The sequence below is a fragment of the Protomyctophum parallelum genome, assembly GCF_964188405.1.
Source record: "Protomyctophum parallelum genome assembly, chromosome: 7".
Lineage (NCBI taxonomy): Eukaryota > Metazoa > Chordata > Actinopteri > Myctophiformes > Myctophidae > Protomyctophum > Protomyctophum parallelum.
Genome location: NC_139705.1, coordinates 32465050 through 32491081, shown reverse-complemented (window position 1 = coordinate 32491081; position 26032 = coordinate 32465050). Strand labels below are relative to the sequence as shown.

Here is a 26032-nt window from a genome sequence, read left to right as displayed (position 1 = left end):
GAAGATATGGAGGTATGGGTTAACAGCTCGTCTATGGGTTTTGATTATTTTCCCTTGTAGGAACATCCACAATGTGGACATTTTAATATGAACCTTAAGCAGTCTCCAAGAAAGCATGACTGTCAATCTTAAATAATCTAAATAGGCTCTATAATTGTGTTGTGATGAATTCAGGCAGTTGTAGCAATTTAAAACTGTAAATGAACCCCTTGGTCAAGTGGAACATACTACAATCACCAACATGGTTAACAAAGATGTCACTTTGAGAGATTAATCGGCAACCACATCGATATTGGCCTTAAACCAATTAATCACATTTAGCAGATATAAAAATGAAGCCTGAAAAAGCCTTGTGATGAAGGCTGCAAGTTAGTGTTTTCTGGGGAAGCTTTCAAAATTTCAAAAGACATAATTTTTTTTTACATTCAAGCTGTTTGTTGGGATATGAGCCAACATTCACATAACAATGAATCCCTAGTTTTTGAATAAAGAGGCATTTTTCAAAAATATATTTTTCAAATACAGAATGATCATAGACATCGGTTATCGGCCACAATTGCAATTTATTATATCAGATATCAGCCAAAATGTCTCATCACGTATCCCTTCTCTGAGAGAAGGGTTATGGTGCCATCTTATGCCCATTAGTGGCACCAAAACCTTGATTTTTGCCTTCACAGTACAATACACATACCAATAAAATTGTAACTTGTAACAACAAATCTCTAGTAAAAGTTTATTACCAAAACATTCTCCAAGTTAAGACGTTTAAAACCAACAACCCAAAATAATATAACATAATAAAAACAAAACATACTCTCACCCCACCCCATGCCTTCGGCCTGGTGGAGACAAAAATGTATCCAATATGAAAAAGTATTATACATGTCCAGACAATACAATGCATCCAAAAAAAAGCAATCATTAGACTGCAACGAACCAAAACATGTCTAGTCAACAAAAAAAAAAGGAATGCATCTAAATCACATTTACCAATTGGCTTATAAACGGACACGGGAAACAGAAAAACGTGGGGACTGGGGCACAGTCACAGGCAGATCCGACTTCTTCAGCACCACAGGTTTGTAATGTCTTACTGGACGAGCTATATGAACCTGAGGAGAGAGGAGAATTGTCAAAACCTTTTGCAGTGGATAGTTTGTTGCATCTACGTGTTTTGACTCAGTAGTGTACTGGAAAGGAGGGGGGACCAAACCGATGACCAGGTGGTATGTGGGGTACCACTAAGGGCCGATTCATACTCCTATTTTAGAGCCGAATAAATAATAATAATAATATATACAGTGCTTTTCTAGGTACCCAAAGTCGCTTTACAGAAAGAAATACAATATTAAAGTCGGTTCGGCTCTGTAGAGCCTACAATTTGAGGTTCGGGGGGCGGGTAAAGTCCTAAAGTCGGCTCTTCGGTGCTACTGAAAAATTCTGACGAGCCGAAATCATTTCGGCACTACAGCGCCGAAACAGCGGTAAAATAGGAGTATGAATCGGCCCTTAGGCTTTGATGCCTGACAGTGCACCTCAGTCCCGACAGCAGATTTGCTGCATGGCGCTTGGACTCTCTTCACTGTACTTTCAGGCAAAAATAGAGCAAGCTTGAAGCATTGAGAGCTTATAAATAAGCCATTTTGGAAAATGTTTGAAAGTCAAAGCGCATTAATCAATTTATAAAACCCACAAAGTCAACGTGGTAAAGTCTGTATTCATCATTGATCAGGTCACCCGGATGGTATACACTACAGTATGAAAGCATGTCGTTACCTGGTCCTGACGCATTTTTGCAACTTCGTCCTTCTCTCGCTGTTCTTGCTCTTGATGCTGCCTCTCTTCCATGCAGGCCCTGAGGGTCTCTTTCTCGCTCAGCTCCTTCTCAAACTCCTGCCGCTCCCGGGCGCGGCGCTCTGTGGCGAGCTCAAAGGTCTCTGGAACTGTGGAAGTGTTCATGCCTAGTTTGTAGCAACAGATTGAAGAAAAGTGTAAGAAAAAAAATGTACATAGTGCCAAGGAAAGCTCAGTTCTTCTGCTCAAATTCCCGTTTTAGTTATTGTACAGGGAGGGTACTAGTAATTACCCAATATTGTTATCAAACATCATGTTATGTGAGGCCAGTCAATTTGCCACTACAGAAACTCATTTCCACAATCTGCATTTAGAAAAATACCCGATGGGGACAAATTAAAGCAGTCACTACACTAGTCATAATTTCTTTTACAAATATTCAAAATGTTATCTTCATTTGATAAAGGTCCAAGAGAATCCCCCGTTACCGATTTCAACCAGATAATCACTTATACCCCTTTGTCTTGCTCCCTGTTAGGACTATTAAGACCCCAGGGTCTTAATAGGTTCTACTCACCAAGAACAGAGTGGCTTTCCTTCTTGGGCAGGAAGGGCTCTTTGTGGACAACTTTGCTGGGCTGTGCTTTGAAAACGGTCGCTTCTGCCTGCCGTTTCTGCTCCTCCTTTACCTAGAAGAAGCATAATGTTAACCACACTAGCAACTCCAAACTGGGCATGTCAATATCGTAAAATGAATTATGTTACACTTTTGTTTTAAGTCACAACGCACCATATGCTCCCAACGATCGTTCTTAACCGCTCCTCGTTCGTCGATCTGCAGCTTGAAAGGCTCCGGCTTGGTAGGCTCAAGCACTATCTTTTTGGGCAGGTGCACCTCATTGAAATCTGGCAGGGGTTGGGCCTTGAACTGCTGCACCTGGGAGTTTTAAAGGCCAAAGAAACCACATCAAGTTGAGGTTACGCTTCATCAACAGAACACTTTCTCCAGCCATGAAGAAACGCCAGCCTGACATAAGGAGAACTGATATTCTGAGGAGCTGTACTCTCATTGTGTAGATAGATATTGCTGGTCAAATATTACTTAAGTCAAAGTTGCTGTTGAATTTGTTCTAGAGTACTCTTTTATCCCTTTAGAGATGTAGGCAACTCTCAAATTGAAACATATAGGTTATATGCAAAGTACATACTTAAGGTACATCTTCTTGTAGATCTAGAGCTATATACACACACAACTCATTGAGAGCATGTAGAACTGCCATATTCACTGCACAAAAGGGCTTAAGGAGTCTTAATACGATTCTTAGAAATCAGAGTCAGTCAAAAGTACAATATTTGTCTTTTGAAATGTAGTAGACCAAGTCACACATAATGTACTTAAGTGCACTACTACTTTGTAAATTGTAACTGTCCACCACTAGCGAAGAGACATGGAACATGTTTGTGTAACATGTCCCAGTGCCAGCCTGTGAAATGACGTTTTCCATATTGTTCTCCCCACCTCTTGATTTCTCAGGTCTTCTAGTCTCTTTTCCTTCAGAGTCCTCCTCTCCTTTTCCCTCTCCTCAAATGAGAACGGCAACACCTCCACCTCGCTCTTGTCTGAGGGACGAGGATAGAAGGGCAAACCGAAGTGCGGCATCGGGTTGGCTTTCACAGGGGATGGGGCCTTCACCTGAAGGGGTAAAGAAAGAAAAGAAATCATAGCTTCCCATAAGGGGTGTGCTAGATTTTACTTGGAAAAATCCCAAATATGTACATTATGCATCAACATTTCATAAATCCATCTAGGAGATGGGTAAACAGGACAAGCCCTTCAAGAAGCTTAAAGGCATGTAAAAATAAACCTTAGGTAGCTTACCTCCACCTTGCGCTCCAGACGCACCCTTTTCTTGAGGGCAAAAGCTGGTGATTCTGGGACAGTGGGGCACAGAACTTTTTTCGGGGGCACTCCCTGTTGAACATAGAAAATGCAATTAAAAGCCGTGTTTGCCACACTGACAAGACAATTTGTTTGTCATTTGTCTTCATGCCATAACAATGTTCCACAAAACAAACATTCAGCCAAGCACCTGTAGACAATTTGGTCCATATGTACATCCCCTCAAAAATGTAAATACGCAAAAGGTTGCACCAAAACGTACCACCACCTCCTCAAGGAGTTTTGAGGGTATAGGCTGGGCATGGAAGACATGCTCCTCCTCCTCCTCCGTCTTCTTGGTGACTTGCCTATCATGGATTCTTTTCTCAATCTGAAAATCGAAGCCCTCTGGTTTTGTGGGCTCTTTCGCAGCTGGCTTCTTGGGGTTCAGAACACCGTCCAGAATCTTTCGGTTCAGTTCTAGGGCCTTGAACTTAAACCTTGGAGAGACAGGTGGCGTTAGTGCAACTATCTGTAGTATCGTCCAAATTGAAAATATACATACACAAGGTCAGCAGAGCCTCCGTCATCATGAGACATTGACCGAAGTAAAAGCTAGCAGTGAAATGTAAACCTACTTGTTGAGTCTGTCAAGCTCCTCCACCTCCAGCTCAGCACTGCTCTTGACGGTCGTGGGGCGGTTCCTGTGACGGGTCATCAGACGTGGGGTGTGGGGCTGAGTCATTTTTAGTTGTTCGGCCTTCTTTGGAGATGGCCCTTCATGAATAAACAGTGCAACACAGACTTGTTAGTTGGAATAGCAGTGGCAACATATTTAAAACTTTAGTGGCAATTTGGTTTACTGGGATAAGATATCAAGGTACAGGTGATTAAACACACAGCTGTGAAATTTGTTATTGGAAGAGTACTAGTACTGATGCAGGATAAGTCAAGAGATAAGAGAAATTGAATGTCCGCTGCATGCTTACCCCTTTCTTCTCTCTGACGGCTACGCAGATGGTAGCGATCAGGAGTGCGTGTGTGGAACCTTTCAACCTGCTGAGCTATGGACACATATGGAGCAGGCTCCTCCCCCTTCCTCTTGTTCCCTTGCGAGAGGTTGAATGGTTTCGGCACCGTGGTACCTTTAGAGGCCTTTGCCTGAAACAACAAATTAATTACAGTGGCAGCCTACACAACATTCTATTCATACTTGGGCATCGAGACTTCGACTAGTTATTGCTAGATGCTGACTAGCCTGGCCAGCATGCTTTCTGGTATAGAAGGGTCGGCACACTTTGAGCAACCGCTGGAGTATATTGGTTCACTGATCAGAGCCACCCCCACTCCTCCCTGGTAGAAATCAGCGAAGGAAAGACACCCCTCTGCACTCTAGTTCACTCCCACTCTCAGAGACCAGGAAATGCGTCACGTTCACTCAGGTTCACATTTGAGCCGAACGCGAACGGAAAAAAAGCCTGGGTACCCTACTACCGAGGCTGGATGCCGACAGACGCAGTGCAAGTCGTCACTCACCGGAGAGTCTGCGTGTTTGCGGAGCTGTGACACAAAATCAACTTCCTTGTGGGAGTCAGATGGGTTGGCTGCTTTAACCCTGCCGTCCGTACTGAAGTGAAACTCTTTGGGTACAGTGGTGGACAGGGCCATCCTTTTTGGCAGGTGACCTGAAATCAGGAAATGGTTTAGGAGCAATGAAAAGTCTTACATGGTCACAAACTTGAAGATTTTGACATAACTGAATTCTCAAACAGTCACTCACTGCCACTCAACGCTGCCTTGTAGCTAGCCTCATTTTTCTTCCGATGTTCAGCCACTTCCATCTGTAGCCGTTTGATGGTCTCCAGCTCCTGCTGCTCTGAGCTATTTGGTCTAAAATGGAGGAATATATATTGCATTCAAACAGTTTCCCACAGAATTTCCAACTACATGTTGTCAAAATGCTTTTACTCACTGTACAGGTGCTGCTGCCTGCGTCTTCCGGGCAGACCCAGGTTTCTTCTGGCCATTCCTGCTAGTACTTGATCGTCTGACTGGCCGTTTGCCTCTGCGAGGAGTAGGACCTGACCGCCTGGCTGGCTGGCTACTAGATAATAAATAAATAAAAACTATTATGAGCCCAGTTGCCATGGGTTGTGTTTTGCAGCACCACACACACGTGATCTTTTGTAATGCTTCTGTGCCATGAACAGTTAGGAAGTTTGCACCACTGATTAAGCACCAATAATAAAGTATATAAAATCTGAATACAAGCATGCAAACCAACGACAGGGTTATCGAATACGTGAACATTTACAAGCATACAAGTATTCCATTCCTTAGCCATGAAGAAAATTTACATTATGTGAGCAAAGACACCTGACCCAAGGGTATATGTTCCATAATATTAACCTTAGACGTGGCCGCACAGTGACTGTATTCGCCACCCTGGAATGCCAAGAAAATGATAACTTTGACTGCACTGTGTGAAATTTGATATCCTCAAGGCCTGGACCAAATTAAAGGCCAGGACTCACCTTCTTGATTTCTTGTCTGGAACCATGTTATTATCGTCTTGCTTGCGCTTTGAAACCCTTCAGAGAAACCAGAAATGGATTAATCATCAAAAGTATGCCCTACAATACATCAGCGGTTCCCAAACTTTTTGGCCATGCACCCCCCGACCTAGGTGACGAACCCCCCACATGGAAATATAAATTGCATAAGTGGTAGACATATTTCCCATTTATCCACATATATGAACGTGAATATATCATATAGGCTATATTCTGCATATACTTGGCATAGGTTAATATATATATATATATATAAAAACACAGCACCACCATTAGCCTCATGTCACACCCCCTAGAAGGCACTCACACACCACAAGGGGTGCATGCACAACAGTTTGGGAACCACTCAACATGGTTGAGCATAGCATTTAAAATAAATGTAGGCAGTTTAGTGCAGTTTCCTGAATCAATATAATTGTTGATACCACAATAGTAGCCGGTAAAACCAGAATCAGCTAAAGCGACTGTAAGCTTGGGACGATATTAACTATGACAAGACCTACCTGCGGGCTTGGGCAGGGGGTTGCGCAGAGGAATTCTGCTGCTGAACAGCCATGCGACTGGGAGCATGGCTACTTGCAGCCAGACGAGTGGGCGCTCTGTTACCCCAGGATGTGACAATGTTGGGTGGTGGCGAGTTGGATACACTGGGTGCTAGAATAATTTGTAAAAAAAAAAAAAAAAAAACCCAGGTTACTAATCACAAATGCATTGCCAGATTTGCCACCAATTAATGGAGACCTTATGAGGAAAGAGTGTCTACATTCAAATATATTTTCCAGAGTGGAATTTGTAGGCCTAGTCTCTACCATATAGGATTACACCATCTGTGAAAGAAATTATTTAAATGGCAACTACCGGTATATTGTTCATGAATATAAACTAACCAGAGTCACATGGTTCATTGACTTGAGGGGCCACAACTGCCCGGGGAAGGTCCGTCTTTGGAGACATGCCAAAGGGAAAGCGGCTGGTAGGTGTAGGTGTTGTGGCCAGATTACTAGCCTGTGTATCTGTTAATAGAGATGCAATCAGTAGTTAATAAAACGATTTAAAAGAAACATGTCATGAAACCATAAGCATAGTTTCCTAGTACAGGTTTAGCCCTGGAACATGACTGCCATGATGATTATCATGACAGTCATGCAGTAACTTTGCCCTGTTTTTTGCGCTCGCTGCATTTACAAGATTTCCGTATATATAAACATTCAGATTTCAAATATAAAGTACTCACAAACTGTCCCACGGGTGTTAGTTAGTAGCAGCGCCAGCGATTAGAATTGCTGCGTCCCGCGTTGTTTAATAAAAAGCATTTTTGTCCGAGCTCCCCGGCTACTTTTTTCAAACGGGGTTCGTTTGGGAAAGCCACAGTTGCACACCGGGAGCGCACTCGCCTATTAGTATGTATTGGCAGGGCGGTCAGCCTACCTATATCGAACACACCGAGTGCCACCCTCCTCCCGACCGATAGGGGCGCGTAGTTGAAAGCCAATGGCAAAATAACACCTCGGATAAAAATGCTTTTTATTAAACAACGCGGGATGCAGAAATTCTAATCGCTGGCGCTGCTACTAACTAACACCCGTGGGACACTTTGTGAGTACCTTATATTTGAAATGCGAATGTTTATATATTTAAATTATTTGTAAATGTAGCGTTCGCAAAAACCAGGGTGAAGCGTCATGACTCTCGTATGAATACGAGTCATGAATCATGGCTAGTACAGGTTAAACTATGGCACAGTTAAGAAAACGAATGTGTGTTTTAGATGCAACAATGTACCCCCATAAAATCTTTGGATATTGACAACTGTATCATTTCAGCTGCAAATGTGTTTCTTACATCATGGTGTTCAAGTGGGGGCCAGGGACCCTTGAGGGAATGCTAGCCCTGGTCCAAGGCTTACAGCGAGCCTCTCTGACAGAGAGGCTCGCTGTAAGCCTTGGACCAGGGCTAAGGGAATGCCAGAAATAGTTTTGTGACGTTAACCATCTGTACAAATGGAATCAAACAATGGACCGCATGGATTGATTTGTACACCCAGTTGTAACTTGTAGCAGCCTGCCACGTTCTGCTTCAAAAATCAGTACAGGGTTGTTTCAGCAGTTAACAAGAGTGGAAGACCACTAGACCAGCCGCCGGATAGCTACAAGCAGGCAGCAACAAAATGGCGGTGGCCACAGCCTTATGTAGTAAACAATGTGAACAATGTCGACCAGCAGTTCAGTTCGTATCATTTATAAACGACACGTCCGTACTACGGATCATGATCCTTTTTTTTTTAAAGAGAGTTCAAAACAATCCAAAGATGCAGTCAGTGCACCGTTTAACAATAACTCACCGAACCAGTTGTCCGCCTCGTCCGCCGCGTCCAGGAAAGGTTGGTTGAAGTCCATCACATGCGAAGGCGCGTCGAACTCATAACTGGCCATGATGAGCAGAAAGAAAACCTCAAACCCACCTAAATGGTGTGTGGTCAGAACAAGAACGGCCGGGGGTTAGAGAGCATGCAAAAACGTGTTTGTTACGCCGCGTCTTCTTAATCCTTAACACCACAGCCGTTTGGCCATGCTAGGTGAAATTAAGGCGCTCCACAAGCGGCAAGTTAACGTTTGTTATCCACAAAGTTACAAAGTACCATCATGCTACGTACGAACAAACAGCCGCTTTTATCATGCATACGATACTACTAGTATGACGAAGCAATCGAAAGTAAATCAGCTTATTAAATTATCTTACCGTTGAATGTTCGTTAAAAGTTAGTTTCTCGATCAGTAGGACGTAGATTATGCGGCAGAAAGTGTAAACGGACTGGAGAATGGAGATAAACGTTACCGTTTTAAACTATGGCGCTGATTGTTTGAACCAGCCAATGGCTGGCCTGCTCGTCAGTCATTGGTTCACGCGAGTCACGTGAAGCCGTTCGAGCTTCCGACAATGGCAGATCTACAAGCTCACAGGACGTCGCATCCGCGACGCGTTGTGGGCTTGTAGATCTACTATCTTCCGTGCGCGACACCGTCGTGCGACGGCCGGAGCATTTATTTTCTTCCAGAATGCACTTCCTGTCATAACACGACCCGAAAAGTTTCATAATAACATTAACCTTAATTGTTTTTATTAAGGAACAATCGATGCTGTACATTAACTCTCTCTCTCTCTCTCTCTCTCTCTCTCTCTCTCTCTCTCACACACACACACACACACACACACACACACACACACACACACACACACACACACACACACACACACACACACCGAAGTCTGAAATATATATAATATAATATCAACCAAGTATTGTGACGTGCAACCTTTGAATTATTAAAACTTTATTTTAATATTAGGATTCACGGCCATTCAGCACATAACATTAAATTACACTTTGTATTTCTGAACATTTTCACTTGACTTGACATTCCTTTCCAGGCACACCCCTGATAGCAATCAAGCAATGTTGTTGTTGTTGTATCAGATATCCACCAGAGGGCGGTGCATGATTACTAGTTATACTAGTTATCAAAGTTAAAAATGTCAAGGACCCCCAGATTGGTTTGCATTTAGGCCACGGGAGTTAAGGCCTGTTCATAGTTGAGTTTCGGTATGAGGTCTCTTCACCGAAAACTAAACTATGAATAGACCTTTACTGTGAGTTGCAGTCCTGTAGTGGTCCTTTATTATGGCGACCCCCTCAATAACCTGGGGGTCTCTGGACGGCCACTTCGAGAACAACTGCAATACAAACTTTATTAGCGTCCTTAAAGAAAATACCTTTTTAAGGAAAATAATTAATTAATCGACTTCCACAATCTATTCATCTATTTCCCATTCCACTTGTTAATTTATCAGCACTGTGACCGGGATAGACGATGTTATGGAAAACACTTTATTACATTTCTCTGCTTTCTCTGCATATTGTCTGCACTCCTCCCACACATGTACACTTTACTGTATGTATGCATCTTTTCACAAAACAGCCTGCATTCTGCAATATCATTGTTGTCATGGTAAATACACTGAATAGTTGGGGGAATTCAGTCCCACTCGTTGTCATCTTCCTCATCAACTGCATCATCTTCTTCATCACCTAAAGAAAAGGAGATTGAGAAATAATCCCCTTGAGGAAGCTCTGTGCTACAATTAAATATCAGTGTTAATTTATCCATTTGTAACTCAAAGAGACACATTTAACCAAATAGACCTGGTTACATTACATTATTTCAGAGTTGAATTAAAGGACCACTTCTTCACCAATTTTCAACATTTCTTCAAGTCCTCACAAATTCTCATAATAAAATGGCACCATTTCTGTGGTTCTCAGAAACTTTCCTATAACATCATCGGTAAGCAGGTTTTGTCATTTCGAACAAGATTTCAAACTTTAGTTTTTATTAATAAGACAAATGGCTTCTGTTTCAGCAAGATTAAAGGCCTATTCATACTCCAGTTTTAGGTGATAAGGTTGAGAAAAAGAGAAAGTTGGGGTTGTGCTACTCGACCTGACAGCCGCGTATGACACCGTCTGGCACCGCAGACACCATCTCAAGCTTCTGAGGACAATTCCAGATCGCCACATGGTGAACTTCATCATGGAGATGCTGTCAAACCGCAGCTTCATCCTGCGGACCAGCGATGGTCAGTAAAGCAGGTTGAGAAGATTGAGGAACGGTTTCCCCCGGGCTCTGTCCTTTCCCTGATGTTGTTTAATATATACATCTACGACCTTCCAGAGACAACATCAAGGAAGTATGGGTACGCAGATGACCTGGCCATCATGCTACGACGACCGACCTGGAAGGCAATGAAAGATGGTCTCAACCAGGAGTCCAGAACATGGACATCTTGGCTTGCAGCTCAGCACAGGCAAGACAGTGTCAGCGGCATACCACCTCAACAACAGGGAGGCTAAGAGGGAAATCAAAGTGTTTGTTGCCAGCAAGCGCCTTGAGTTCCAACAAGCCCTAAAATACCTCGGATGCGCATGGAGTCTGGACAGAACTCTGTCATTCAATCAACACCTTGAAGACGTGAGAGCAAAGGTCACATCAAGGGTCTCACTTATCCGTCACCTCACTGGTACGACCTGGGGAGCTTCCCCCAACACATTGCGGATTTCCTGCAAGCCCTGGTCTTCTCTGCAGCTGAATACTGTGCCCCAGTCTGGTGTAGGAGCCCACATGTCCAAAAGGTGGACACAGTAATTAACAACTCTCTCTGAACCATAACTGGCTGCCTGAAGCCCACTCCTGTTTCCTACCTGCCAGTTCTTGCAGGAATTTCCCCGGCCGGCCTCCAACGAAAGGCTGCTACCATCAAGCTAGCAAGGAAAGCCAAAATACACGACTGGCACATCCTACACAACACTACAGTGGAAATAGAGCCTCCAATTCCAAACAGACTCAAGTCCCGCCACCCTTACAACAAGGCGGCACAAGAGATGTTACGTTCCATCCCGGAGGACTCATCCACCAGTGCATGGCTGGCGGCATCTTGGAAGCAGGAGTGGGAGTCTGCTGGGCCCTCCCGTATGCACCACTACATCCTTGACCCGGGTGGTGGCGTTGTAGGAGAGGACCTACCACGCCGGCAGTGGACCCTACTGGAACCGCCTGAGCACTGGAGTCGGCTGCTTCAAATCAGCAATGAAGAGGTGGGTCTTGGCGGACAGTGCAGCATGCAAGTGCAGCGAGCCTGAACAATCTGCCGAGCACATAATTAACACCTGCCCCTGTACAGACCTCCTTCGGAGGCCGGCATCTTCCACGTGGGACCAGAGACAAGGACGTGGCTACTCAATACTGAGTTGAACATTTGAGGATGATACACGAAAGAAGAAGAAGGTGATAAGGTGACCACCGAAACGGTGGGATGTCACGTTGTAGTTTTCGGTGATCACCTTATCACCTAAAAGTGGAGTGGTATGAATAGGCCTTGGGGCTGTATAGAATCTCCATCGATGATAATGACGCAGATTTCTCAACTGTCGACAGCCCACCAATGAGACACAGAGTGAGTAGACGGAAATTGTGCCATCTCTTATAATAAGTATTAGTAAGGAGTCTAAGGAATTATATGGTGATTACCTGAGGAGTGAATGACTCTACTCCTCTCCTGCATCACCAGCATGAGAGCGTTCACAATCCCCTCACTGGACTCGATCTGTGGTGTAGCATCTGCATTCTCAGTGACCTGACACACACACACACACACACACACACACACGCACGCACACACACACACACACACACACACACACACACACACACACACACACACACACACACACACACACACACACACACACACACACACACACACACACACACACTTATCTTTTACTAAATAATGTTCAGTGATGTTTTTCCACAGAGTGGGTATGGTCAGAGGTGGATTACAACAATCTTGGCTTGGTTTCTGTAGTAGACTAATAATTTGGAACTAATTGGCCTTGTTTATTAATTTCAGATATACTAGGCTAAAAGAAATCATCCAAATATCTCAGGTAAACTAAATAAGATGCACGAAGAAGTCTACGGTAATTAACTAACTAATGGTTTCCCAACAGGGATTCCTATATCCCTATACTTCCACCTCTTTTTCTTTCCACCATACTGAATTTCCCCACTGACACAGACAAGCATGCAGTCTATAACAGAGAAACAGAAATATGTTTCAAAATGTCACATGGAAATAAGGCCATATAGGCTTTTACAAATTTAATCCAGTAGACTATGGAGTATGGACTCCACTACACAACCAAGTACAGATGTATTTAGTTCACAAGTGTTTCCCTGAATTTGTATTACAATATGAGAGTTATATGACCACTATGCCTATTTTGTATCAGGGCACTACTCTCTCTTTCTGCTCTGAGCCCAAACAGCCTCTAGATGTCACTGTCATTCTTTTGCAAATGGTTTGCATCCACCTAGTGAGATCTCAAGCCCATTCTGTGACTTGTCTTGTTGAGAGATCACTCTCAAAGTTGTTAGAAAAAAATATATATAAACCACTGCAGTAGATGCAATTTGAAAAATATACCCAAGTCAGTGTTTCACTTTACTGAGAGATATCACTTATAGCAAAAGCTGTTATTGATTTAGCAAATATTCTATAGTGAGTATTGTATTTGCAGTAAATATCAGAGGATTATAAGAAGAAGTAACAATTTATGTGCTATCAAAATACACAGCAAAATCCCACACAGTAGGCTACACAGTACAATCTGAAGTGTTAATTTAACTCTGAGATTGTAAAAATGGACCCATCATATTTAATTTAAATCTGAGACTACACATTTGTACACTCTCACCCACTTATTTCAGTAGCCTGGGTTCCAATCCTGATTCACTACATTCTGTGGATTTGTTTTTGTCACTTTACTTGCCACAGAACAGTGAATCAGGCTGGAACCCAGAGTAGATATTATTACAGTCCTATCTGATGTGTAATGAACACTAAACAGAATGGCATGGTTTCGGATATATGAAATGCAGGAATCGACTCAATGTCAATAAAACAGGAACATCTTACATTCTTTAACTTGGTCCCCAGGCGGATCTGGTCCAGAAAGCCCCCTCGACTGACCACAGGGGCTGGAGCGGCTCCACTGTCTACTCCCAGTGTTGGCTTCGATGTGGATGGTGGTGGTGGGGGTGGTGGTGGGGGTGGAGGAGGGGGAGGCCCGCCACTTCCAGACATGGAGGACGTAGGGGGCCGAGGGGGCCCACTGTGGCCCGGTGGCCTTGGGGCGTGGGGAGCTCCTGGAGGAGGCGGAGGTGGAGCACCACGGCTCCCTGACGGCGGGGGTGGAGGGTGGCTGCGGCCACGGGACGGTGGTGCACTGGGGGGAATTCCCGGTACAGATGGAAGAGGAGGTCTCGGAGGACCGGGATTCCCTCGAGTCGTACGGGGTGCACTATCTGCAGGAGAAATAGGTGCAATGTTAACTCAGGATTATGTCTTTAATGCTCTTCATTATGTTGATTACCCATTTTGTTATGTTGTTATTATTACCATTAAAATGTTTATCTAATAATTGTATTACTTTCTTTCTACTCATAGCATCTGCATCTCATTTTATGTCTCCATCTAGCCAGCCAACTAGACATGGGTACGTATGGTATTCTTTACTTGAACCATGCAGAGACTGCATACTCAGGCTTTCCCCCTAACCTAACAGATCAATAGGAGAATGAGTAAGTGAGTAAGAAAGCCCAGCTGGGCCTAAATCCATACTCGGGAAATGAAGGTGTTTTCATTGGAAAATAGTATGTCAAACTTAGTATTCAACTGGGCTGTAGGTGTGCTGACCAAAAGTTGCAGTAGCTACATTATTGCATTATCATTGTAAATGTCTGTATTTTCAGTGAACCTTGTTTTTGCATCTCTTCCTTTACAGCCTCCAGTCCTCCTGACTGTTCGATGAAGTCGTAGATGAGCTTAGAGGTCTCTGCATCTGTCAGTTGGTCCTCACTGATTCCAGCACAGTAGAAGAGGTCCTTCAGAGCTGGGTCCAGATTAGCAGTCTACAATGGCGAAACACACACATCCTGATAACCCATTTACAGGTCAGTTCTGACACTCTCAAAGTTAAATTAAAAGTCCAGTGTTAACACACTGGTGCTGTGTTTTTCTATGAAGTGTGGAGGAACGAGAAATGAGAAATCAAAACTACACAACAATTACAGATACACATTTTCCTGTTGAATGATGATTCAGCGATTGGGTTGACATTGACAATGCCACGTAGAAGACTCCTGCTCTTAGGGCTGACAGCTGCAAAAAAACTGCTCGTCCTAAGATGGAAACCTCCCCATAAACTTGAGATCTCACAATGGATCCTCTCATGAATGTACATGATCTCTCTGGAACTCTCTATAGCTCCATCCAATGGGGCACAAGAAAACACACTTGACGTCTTATCCACAGCACTAGAAAAACTTAAATCATGCCAATGTCTCTGATGACTGTTATTTTCTCTCCTTTTTTTAATTTGATTTTTCCAATGGTAAAATATCTGTCTCGCCTTATTTACTATTATTATTATTATTATTATTATTATTATTATTATTATTATTATTATTATTATTATTATTATTATTATTATTATTATTATTATTACCATTATGATTATTTTTGATGTATTGTAATCTTGTATCTGTTTCGCTGTTCAACCTGTGGGGTGGGTTGGGGGAAACCCCCTTTTTCTTTCTTTAAACAAAAGAAAATCACAAAAAAAATAAGAGAGGTAAACTTTCTTAACCACGTTTTCTAACAATATCAACTTACGTACATCAAATCCAGTGTTAGGATCCCATCCAACATGAGTAACATGTCTGCAAGAGGAGGTAAATGGAATTAATAGTTATGAAAGGTTTCTCTGATGCAATGTCTTCTTGTTCATTTGATGTAGACATAGGTTGCACAATAAAACGAAGAGTATTCATTTAACACAGAGAGGGGGGGGGGGGGGGGTATGGTTTGGTATTTTGTATAGAACTATATAACTATCTAACTTTGGTGACAAGAAGGTTTCAGAAAAAAGACACCATCATTTCTGAATCAATCATGTTGCCTAAAATGTAATCTAATATCATGGTTTTGCAGTCTATTGTACGAATTATTATACACACTTTATTCCTTTTTAGCAAGTCAAATTGTTTGTGAAGTTAGGAGAAAATAGGCCTATATTAGACACATCTTATCTGAGAATTTGTCAAAACAACCAAAATGGACATTGAGCATAATATGTACAGTATATTTCTCAGTTTAAAGGTTATCCATTTGTAAATCAGAGATTTGTAAATGGAACCAAATTAACCCTTGCAGGACCATCTGGTTCCATTCGTACAATCGGATAAAATGTACACTGATAATTTGACTGTGCTTAAGTCAACAGTCGTTTTGATACTAACTTGAAATCGCTGGGTGCTCCGATGTCAGCCTTGGTCAGCCTTGGCCCCTTTGTCTTACCCTTCTTATTCTTACTCTTAGAGAAGTTTAAAGAGGCGGCGGGGGCAGGGGTTGGCACACCTGGGGAGCGGTATCGTGAGGCTAGGATGTCAGGGTTTGGAATGTCCACCATACTTCCAGAATGAATTCCATTTCCTGGGTCTGGAGAGCACATTTTCTGGTGTCATTTCTAAAATGTGTTTCCAAGGTGCTGCTACTTAATTAGTTCGTTAAAGTCTGGAGTTAATTGTGAGGTAATGAAAACCTGCAAAACCTGTCAGTCAGTCCATCACGCCTTGTGATATATGGCAAATTCATCTGACCTTACCCTGTACACTCAAGACACGCTCCATATACCGTATGGCCAGTACAGAATTCATTCCATGTTGATCATGCCAAAGCGCCAGGGCTTGCCCAGCAGTTTGCCGTCACCCAGGCAGATGGGTGCCCTTTAGGGCAAGGTTGCTTCTCTCCCTCAGGGCGACTTACTGGTATAATTACTACTACTTTGATTATTTTTATTTTGCATAGATGTGTATTTGTCTTTAAATGTCTTGATGAATTGAAAATGGAAATGTTTCTGGTTTCTTAGCAGTTTTGTATTGACCTGTACCTTCCTTGGATTGTATTCTAAAAATGTAAATCAATCAATCAACCATACTACTAATATCATAAAATAACAATACAATATTCATTGTATTTATTGAGCAATGTTTGTTCATGTTCACTCACTAGCTGACGTGGCTGTGAGTTTTCGAGCGCATATCACGTTGTGAGGACTTATCTATATACTGATACTGAAGTTCAGTTAAGGTTGAGATTATTGCTGTGTAAATACGGTGGAATGACACAGCAATCATAGAGAGTTTGAAAGAAAAAGCACATCATCTTGAAATTAAACATAATTATCCAATATGAAATAATAACATAATATAAGAAAGAGGAAAATGTGTTAAAATGTGCAATTGTCTTTAGTCCTTTTCATGATAAGGTATAGCACTCACTGTGTGGTGGTAATGGAGGAGGTGGGCCTCTATTGCCTGGAAAACAGAAAACAAACTCATCTAGCTACCATTCCTATTCATTCAATGTTTAAATGTGATTTTATTCAAAGTCCCACCTACCAATGTCTGTACACCATTTTACAAGTTACTCTCATTTTGGCAATTTTGCTCACCATTGCTCAGAGGTTTCTTTTCTGGAGAGGAGAAATCAGAACTGGAATGAGCAAAACTATTTTCATTTAACCACTTATGACATATAATTTGTCATACATTTTCTTTTGCAAAAAAGCAGATCTACAAGCTTACAACACATTGTTAGCTTTTTGATATTTTGTAAATGTGTAAAAATAATTGCTTTGCTTATGATGACATGGTTATAATGCGGTTAACCTACTGTGACTGTTATTATGTATGTGTGTACTACTGTACTGTATTGCTTGCTACACGAGTCACGACTAACCTTGATGGTCGGCTCTGGAGCTGATCTTTTCCATCACTGTGACTCTGAACGTTTCAGCTTCTGTTTCACTGGCAAAGTTCAGGCCCACCTGGCATTCCTATAGGGAGGGTATAAATTATCATCTCATTCAGTGTTCCGGTCAAGGATGTTACATCTATGTGCTGGGTGGTGCCATGTTTCTAACAGTAGATCTAGGGGTAATAGAGGGTATGCGTGTGATCATCATCATCAAACCCGGATGTTATGCAGGATCGCCTACTCAGTGGCAAAAAACTACTTTCTGGCCTTGACAGCCCATACATCCGAACTGATTGTTTTTGTCCCATTTTGTATCAGAACGTGTGATAGTCACTGAAATGGCCACTGATCACCTGCGCTGGCTGGTGCATCTTGTTAGTCGATCAAGACCAGACCCACTGTGGATCTCCATGGCTTCTTTGCGAAAGTCATTGTCCAATAGTCTATGATGCAGCCATCATCTGTCATTCCCCACTAGTACTCACCAATCTGTCCATCTAGCACAGCCTGCTTGAAAATACTGTATTATGCAACTGAACCAATAAGTCCATCCCCCTGCTAGTGCTCTTTGTTGCTGACTGTCAGAAGAAAGAATGAATGCTGGTCTGGACAATTATTAAGCATTGCACGGAATCCCTTGGGTAAACAACAGGTGACCCACAGCCAGGTTTTGATTGAATATAATATAATTGCAGGTATGAGGGCGGTCAGACATTTATAGGCATTTATTTATGGTGGTGACATTTATATGTGGGCTGTGAGTCTAAATTACAAACTACTTTGCAATGCAAGTTGGAAACCTTCAACCTAGAATGCAATACCCGTTATCACCCATTTTAACCGTCTGTGTCCCTTTTGTGCCCATATATGGAGATCTTTGTAGTGTATCTGTCTGTCTGAAGAGTGCTGTGAAAAGTGGACTGGTTAAAGGACCACTTCACCACTTTTCAACCTATCTTCATATAATAGGTCCTCAATAATAATCTTGAAAAAATGGCGCAATTCTTTTCTACTCTGTCTGTGTCTCATAGGAGGGCTGTAGGCAGTTCAGAAACCGTCTTCCAGTGACATCATCGATGGGGAATAAAAGCTAATAAAAACTGCAGGCTTTCTAGTCCTGAAAAGTTGCAATGCGAAAATGGAAGCCATCGTTGCTTTACATACAAGTGCTTTACATACAGAGAATAAAAGCAGAAATAAAACAAGGAAGTTCGTACAAAACAGAAAGAGGTCTATACAATCAAGACAGCAAATAATACAACAAGAAACAAAAACAAAACAAACAAACAAAAACACAATCAGACATCTGGAAATGCCTGAGTAAAAAGTAGTGTTTTAAGTTTGTTCTTAAAGATGTCCACAGAGGCTGCGGATCTCAAGACCTGTGGAAGAGCGGGCGCTATAAATTGAAAGGCTCGATCACCTTTTACGACTTTGAAATCAACTCTGAAACTAACAGGGAGCCAGTGCAAGGAGGCCAGGACTGGTGTGATGTGGCACCTTCTGTTAGACCTGGTGAGCAGTCTATCTGCGACATTTTGTATTAGCTGGAGGCGGTCCATGGTGGTTTTGTTAAGGCAGGTGAAAAGTGAATTGCAGTAGTCCAAGCGAGAGGATACAAAGGCATGGATAATCATCTTTAGTTTGGGAAATTACCTGAGTTTCGCAATGTTCGTGAGGTGGAAGAAACAAGTGCGGGTAACTTGTTTGATGTGAGTATCTAAAAGCATCGTCTGGTCAAAGTTAACACCATGAAGATTGGGGCGCACATTATCCTTAAGGGACCCAATACTGTCTAGACTCACTGTCTACTGAAGAATGCTGTCTGGGGCAACAATGAGCACCTCTGTTTTAGCCTCGTTAAACTGGAGGAAATTATTAGACATCCAGGCCTTGATGGCAGATATGCACTCTAGTAAAACAGTAAAATTAAAATCAGCGGGGCTGTGATAAAGGACAAGCACATTTGTTCAGATGTTCAGGATATATTTATAGACAGCAGAACGTGTCTGAAAGGATGAACTTTGTTTCAACTTTAAGCAGGTCGGGCTGAGTTTGGAATTAAATTGGTGTTTCTGTGGGGTAACAGTTGTGTTTTAAGCACTGCAGGTATGGGATTGGCGGGAGTTTCCAAAACGGGACGTGTGCATAACAGACTTATTTTAAGTGGACTTTATACTCACATCAGCTGAGAAGGTGTGGAAGTGGTCTTGAGGACTGTGATATATCATTTGGCTGTACAACTCCTGTTCCCATATTTGTTTTCCTTCCTATAGTTAAACAAGAGAGTAATGAACTCACACAGATAACAGCACAGACCTGTCAAAAGTCTTATTAGTAGCCTATATAGCCTAGTCTAGATCATTAGATGTCTACAATAATTCACAATATTCCGTTTTAGAAGCAGAATACATGATGGAATAAGTCCATGTATAGTGTAGTATATACAGTATATTTTGTACATCGTCGGATGGAAACCTTGTACGTCCCAAACCGAGAAATAGCAGAGATATGAAGATAGCAGATCTACAAACTCTTCACTATGCTTTTGCGCGACACTGTTCTGTGACAGAATAGGGTATTCATTTACAAAAAATACGTACTGTAAAAAGATGGAGATAGAAGATTTCTGCCCGAGTGTGAGACCACTTATATGTTAAAATAATTTGAGAAAAATCACTGTCATACAAAAGAGAGAGCAGAACCTTAATGTTGAAGATACGTATGAAGTAGGAGCGTTGTGGGTTGTCCTTGATGAAGCACGCAACTCCCACGTGTTGGAGACTCCACTGGGCAGGACTGTGAGGGAGGGCCATCCATAGCTGCACCACTGCTGTGGCCAGGGTCTGCACAAAGCAAAGTATTAATCGATAATAAAATTAAAATCATTGATTCAAAATGTATTATCCAATTATTCGAAATAGCTCTAACAACATAATCGATAGTTGTTATACTAGGTTGTGCATTGTGTCGCTCACAGTCACCGAAAATAGACTGTTTACAGTACAAGCTCACTATGTCCAATATCTCAAACCCTCACCCTAACTCTAACCTCCCACGGGGCAACACACCTAAACCTAACCTTAACCCTCTCCCAACCCTTAACGCACCCCTCACCAACCTTAATCCGGTCGTCTTAACGCACCCCTCACCAACCTTAAGTCGGACCAATGCTGTCTAACCAATGCTATGTCTAACCAAAGTATGCCTCCCGCGTGCAACACATTGTGAGCTTGTAGATCTGCTATTGTCGGTGCCCAACACAGGCACACAATTTCATATAAATCAGTTTAATAGCTCAATATGCATTACAAAATATGAACATTTCAAAATGTTTGAATCTCCTTATAGACAATTAAAGGCATTTATACTGCAAGTTAAAAATAACATTGTCTGCTACAATATGTTCAGGCTCAGCAAGGTTGTAGGTTCTATAGTAGTATTATGCTTGCTGTTTTAGTCATCACAAGTAGGAAAATAGGAAATACTGTTAAACAGAATTTTCCTAAATGAGTCATTGGTTCAGAACTAACAATAGTTTCTAAGGCTTTTCATTGTGGTCCCCTAAGCTCTCCCCTAACTGGGGTATTGTGACTTTTATCTGATTTGAAATCTGCTGTCACAGTAGATCATGTTTTAGTCTTTTTGTGTTCATTTAATCTGTTTAGTTGACTCATTATTTTTCTTTCAAATATATTTTTACCATTATAAGATCTTGTTTTACTGTGGAGCACTTTGAGTAGTAGTAAGTAGCATGGGTAAAGTTATATACAATATACCTTCCTTAGTAATGTGCCATTAATAGATTACGTGTGCTCATGAGACATACATTGAGCTTTTGCTTAACCAATTTAAAGCGAGCTATTTCCCCTTGTGATATTGCATCAAGTTCAATGTGTTATTATCGACAATGAATTATACGCAGAGCCTGACCCAATAAAACATCACATGATGACCAATAAATATTACATTGTGTTAACTTGAATCATATATCTTGTTTTTACATAATTTATGAATAGAACTGCAGCTGATCACAAAATTAGTCTGTCTTTGAAAGCTTTGTGAACATACCTGCTTACGCCCTTCCAGTTATCCATCATTATATTCTTATACTTGAAAGAAATGCATCGCTTGATGCATTTCCCATTAGTGCAAACCTTGGCTGGCTAGAAAGCAGTGAGAATCAGGCCTCTTTCTTATTCTTCCAGTCATGTCAGCCAACTCTACTCTGACTACTACTAGCCTACTTACCAAGCATCTCCGGCCCAGAAGCTCCAGCAGAGCCTGGTTCTCCTGAGGGCTCAGCAGGATGCTCAGGTTGTTGTCTTGAGATGATCGGCTCATTTTCTTCTATCCCGGTTTACTTCATGGGTCTGGCAAATGTTTAACGCTCAGAGAGGACCTATAGATCACTGCAAGACTGTTGGCTGGGGACTTCCTTATTCTACTAGAGTGTGATGTAAGTGTAAACTAGGTACAAGGGAGCAGGAAGTGAACAACCACAAAGGCTGACTCTTGTGCTCTAGCCATATAACGGATGTGAAGTGCTGCCAAGATTCAAGATTTTATTTTGCAGTTTTCTTATGTCCTTGCATTCATTTAAATAAATTAAATTCTGTCCCCCCCCCCCCCAGTCCCTAGCGGTGCAAGAAAAAAGGGATACAAATAAATGAATTTCCTTGAAACCGGCAACCACTATTAAAAAACAAACACATAAAGTAAAATCATATTGCTTCCAAAAAAGATAAAAGTCACACTCACACGTGTGAACTGTGAAGTGAGGGGCGCTCTTATCATCAAACATCACAATCCGTACACAGCCAATCAAATCATCTCAGATGTGGTACACACAAACACACAACGCTGGGCATAGGAGGGGCTATAGGGCCCCTCAAAAACAAATCACACTTGTGTGAAGTGAGAGGCACCCATTGTGGCTGCCACGAGGGGGGTCCTGTTTTTTGAGGGGAAGCATATTCCCTCCGGCTTTCGGAATTACGTCATGTGGCAGCCAAGTCTATGGACTTTTTAATGTTTGTTTAGATATACTGTACATCTCCATATATGGACATATCAGCATAATAAAGTTATAATAAGGTTCCCACTGCAGCTACACCCAAATAATGTCGTGTGTTATGCTCACTGTGACAACATGACATCAGATCAGACCCAAAACAAACTAAGGCCCCTTTTCCACTATGGGGTGGAACCAGAACCAGAACCAGAACTTTCCAGGACCCAGAACTACCAAGAACCATGTGTAGTTCCAGAACCAAGTTCTGCTTCCGTTTCCATATAACCAGAACCCAGAACCTGTTAAGTCTGCCCCCCCCCCCCCCCCCCCCCTATTCCCCCACTGCTGAGTAGCTTGGCCGGCAGGGCCCCCTCCCCCTTGGCACGGCCGGGGGGGTCCCGGAATACAGAGATATTCATGTTTAAATAATGACTGGTTATTATTCAACAGTGGTGGAAAGTAGCTATGTATATAGTATTCTACTTAAATACATTTCGGCCATTTGAAAATAGACAAACTACAAGCTCGATGAGACACGTGAGCTTGTAGATTGTCTATTTTCAAATTTATTTGCTTTATTGTACTTTTTTAAACCAATAATATGAACATATTTTTATATGCCACATGTGCCACAGCTGTGGCAGCCACATGCCACAGCTGTCACATATATTTCTTATACATAATAGATATACTGTATATGCACATACTGTAGTTTATATGAACATGGATATATGCAGAATACATTATATATAGGCTATATTTGCCGATATGGATTTCCTTTCCATGTGGGGAGTGGGACAACAGTAAAACACCCGTTTTAAATGCATTCGACCAGTTGTTCTTTACCTGTCTACAATATTTTGCTTAAACTGCAAGAGAAAAATATATCTCATATGGGCTATAGCTCATATGATGATAAATGATAACCCACCTTTTGAATATAGCATTTAACATTGTGTGGGTTGCAAATATAGTGCCTCTTGAGCAGATTGAGCAAATTGTGCCATAACATCCAGTCCAGTTGTAATGTCAATATCAAGAAATGTGCAAATACAAATCATTTAACCGTTGTGCTAGTTGAATTTAATTCTTCCAATGTGTAGTATTGTGTACTGTATTGTACTGTATTGTAGCACATTTCTAGTAATGATATGCCTAATGCCTTGCCCTGAAAAAGAAAGAAAATTCTGTTCTGGCAATTTAGAATAGATTATATGGCGCTCTCGCGCGCGAGCACACGCACGCAAACACATACACGCACGCAAACGCAAACACATACACACACACACATCTGCAGTTAGCCTAGCTGTTAGCTGTAGTGTAGAACAACAACTGCAAGCAAACAACTCGTCGCGACAGCTTTATGGCTCTCTCTCTCTCTCCCTCACGCACACACAAGCTCTGTCTCTCCCTCTCTCGTGGCCATAGTGTTTCTGTGTGCTTTTCCAGGTTATTTTTCTGTGTGTCCGCTGTCGCTGTGTCGCACTTAGGAGTTTAAAATGTGCGCTGTTGTGTTGTGTGCGCTTCTCCTCGCTCCGGTCTCCTCAGATGCTCAGAGTGCTGTCACCTCAGCTCGACCAATCGAGAGCAGCAGCGCTGCTGGCCCCGCCCATAGGTTCCCAGAACTCAGTGTTAGTACTACCTCAAAAGCAGGGCCGAAAAAAGGTTCTGAGAACCTGGTCTGAAACCGTGCCGTACCGCGCTGTGCGCTGTGGAAACAAACCCAGAACTAAAAAAAATAGGTTCAGGTTCTGGATAGTTCTGGTTCCACCCCATAGTGGAAAAGGGGCCAGAAATAATAATTATTACATTATAGAGAACTTATTGTTTTACACGGATAGGTAATGCTTGAAATTCACAGCAGCTTTAACACAGTAACTGTCTCTGTTTGTTCATCAGCACCTTAGATGTATAGGTTATACCAGAGCCATAGAGTAAGACATTGAGGGGGCAGGAAACAGCCTGGTCACTTGGTTCATGTACTCGCACAAGCCCATAGACTCCAATGCGTAGACTTCCGGTTGTCCCTTTTAAAGGGACAAACCAATAGAAGTCTATGGCCCCATGAAGTGAATGGAGATGTCTTAACTCTGGCTTTGGGTTATATGTGCCCTAACCGTTTGTGACGTAGAATGCTATAGTTACTGTTACATCACTGTAACGAAGACTCACTTCCATTCATATTATCGGAGCTGGGAGAATTGCTCAATGGATATTTTAGTCTCCATACATGGGGATATCCAGGGTAATCCAGAAGGTTAAGCATCCTGGTTTAAGTTCTAATCGGACACCACTGCAGCGGGTACTAACCCACAGGCAACCAGCAATAGAGCTTTGAGCTACTACTACTTTGAGCTAAGTTACTGTTATATCACATTACAGGACCATAAGGACGTCAGTGTGCAAGCCCTTGTGTAAAGCAATCTGACAGAATAGAGAAATATAAGGTTCCGGCAGTGATTCAGAACAGTTACTTCTTAGTTGCCGTATATCAGCATGGCTGATCTTTGGCAAGAGTGCATGGACTACTGTGTGGAGGTTACCAAACAGGCCGGGAGCATGATCCGTGAGGCAGTGCAGAAGGATATTGCCATCATGCAGAAGAGCTCTCCTGTTGACCTGGTGACTGAGACAGACCAGAGGGTGGAGGAACTCATTATTTCCTCTATCAAGGAGAAGTACCCCACTCACAGCTTCATAGGGGAGGAGTCGGTTGCAGCAGGCGCCCCCAGTATCTTAACAGACAACCCTACCTGGATTATAGACCCTGTTGACGGTACCACTAACTTTGTCCACAGGTTCCCTTTTGTGTCCGTCTCAATCGGCTTCACCGTGAAGAAAGTGATTGAGTTTGGGATCGTCTATAGCGCTATTGAGGACAAGCTGTACTCAGCCAGGAAAGGGAAGGGAGCATTCTGTAATGGAGTTCCTATCAAGGTGTCTGGTCAAGAAGATATCACCCAGTCCCTGGTGCTGACAGAAATGTCCTTCAGGGAGGATCCTGAGCACTTCAAAATAATGATGGACAATATGAAGGCCGTTCTCAATATCCCTGTGCATGGGATCCGAACGACAGGGAGCGCAGCAGTGATGATGTGCTTTGTGGCGTCTGGGGCAGCCGACGCCTATTACCACATAGGTATCCACTGCTGGGACATGGCGGGAGGGGCGGCCATCGTCACTGAAGCAGGAGGTGTAATCATTGACATTTCAGGAGGACCTTTCGATCTCATGTCTGGCCGGCTGATTATCGCCAGCAGCCAAGCAGTGGCAGAACGCCTCGCCAACGAGATAACCGTGTTCCCTTGTGAACGAGATGACACTGAGGTTTGA

At 42.5% G+C, this 26032-nt stretch overlaps 3 protein-coding genes across 5 annotated transcripts; 1 reads left to right on the top strand and 2 right to left on the bottom strand.

Moving 5' to 3' along the window:
- Nucleotides 1-886: 886 nt before the first annotated feature.
- Nucleotides 887-9102, bottom strand: LOC310861087 (targeting protein for Xklp2-B-like). Of its 2 annotated transcripts, none has more exons than XM_083768386.1 (17): nt 8989-9102; nt 8591-8710; nt 7137-7262; nt 6753-6903; nt 6211-6267; nt 5649-5777; nt 5457-5566; nt 5213-5361; nt 4666-4837; nt 4315-4453; nt 3960-4176; nt 3677-3769; nt 3317-3490; nt 2588-2734; nt 2375-2486; nt 1780-1964; nt 887-1115 (listed from the first exon to the last, which is right to left on the bottom strand). In XM_083768386.1, exons 2-17 carry the CDS (start codon nt 8679-8681, stop codon nt 1002-1004), a joined length of 2166 nt encoding a protein of 721 aa, XP_083624512.1. In that variant the 5' UTR covers nt 8682-8710; nt 8989-9102; the 3' UTR covers nt 887-1001. The 2 variants fall into 2 exon arrangements, with proteins under 2 accessions (XP_083624512.1, XP_083624511.1); XM_083768385.1 differs by having other exon boundaries at nt 888-1115; nt 5649-5780.
- Nucleotides 9103-9592: 490 nt separating this feature from the next.
- wasb (WASP actin nucleation promoting factor b) lies at nt 9593-22163 on the bottom strand. Of its 2 annotated transcripts, XM_083769061.1 has the most exons (12): nt 21937-22163; nt 20391-20531; nt 19869-19955; nt 17668-17764; nt 17381-17401; nt 17208-17243; nt 16167-16365; nt 15545-15587; nt 14624-14777; nt 13783-14171; nt 12333-12438; nt 9593-10336 (listed from the first exon to the last, which is right to left on the bottom strand). In XM_083769061.1, the coding sequence occupies exons 1-12, from the start codon at nt 22027-22029 to the stop codon at nt 10284-10286; spliced, it is 1419 nt and encodes a 472-aa protein (XP_083625187.1). In that variant the 5' UTR covers nt 22030-22163; the 3' UTR covers nt 9593-10283. The 2 variants fall into 2 exon arrangements, with proteins under 2 accessions (XP_083625187.1, XP_083625188.1); XM_083769062.1 differs by lacking the exon at nt 17381-17401.
- Nucleotides 22164-25195: 3032 nt separating this feature from the next.
- On the top strand, nt 25196-26032 carry LOC310862034 (inositol monophosphatase 1-like; the record flags this gene model as incomplete). Its single annotated transcript, XM_083769771.1, has 1 exon — nt 25196-26032. One exon carries the CDS (start codon nt 25196-25198, stop codon nt 26030-26032), a length of 837 nt encoding a protein of 278 aa, XP_083625897.1.

Excerpts from the sequence above, each read along its gene's own strand:
- LOC310861087 (XM_083768385.1), bottom strand. The coding sequence starts at position 8,681 with ATGGCCAGTTATGAGTTCGACGCGCCTTCGCATGTGATGGACTTCAAC. Across the intron at positions 4,838-5,212 it reads GCAAACACGCAGACTCTCCG|GCAAAGGCCTCTAAAGGTAC; the intron begins GTGAGTGACGAC and ends TTGTTGTTTCAG. Across the intron at positions 2,735-3,316 it reads AAGACCTGAGAAATCAAGAG|GTGCAGCAGTTCAAGGCCCA; the intron begins GTGGGGAGAACA and ends TAAAACTCCCAG.
- wasb (XM_083769061.1), bottom strand. The coding sequence starts at position 22,029 with ATGAGCCGATCATCTCAAGACAACAACCTGAGCATCCTGCTGAGCCCT. Across the intron at positions 17,765-19,868 it reads TCCACACCTTCTCAGCTGAT|GAATGCCAGGTGGGCCTGAA; the intron begins GTGAGTATAAAG and ends CCCTCCCTATAG. Across the intron at positions 16,366-17,207 it reads TCCTCCATTACCACCACACA|ACCCAGGAAATGGAATTCAT; the intron begins GTGAGTGCTATA and ends TGTGCTCTCCAG.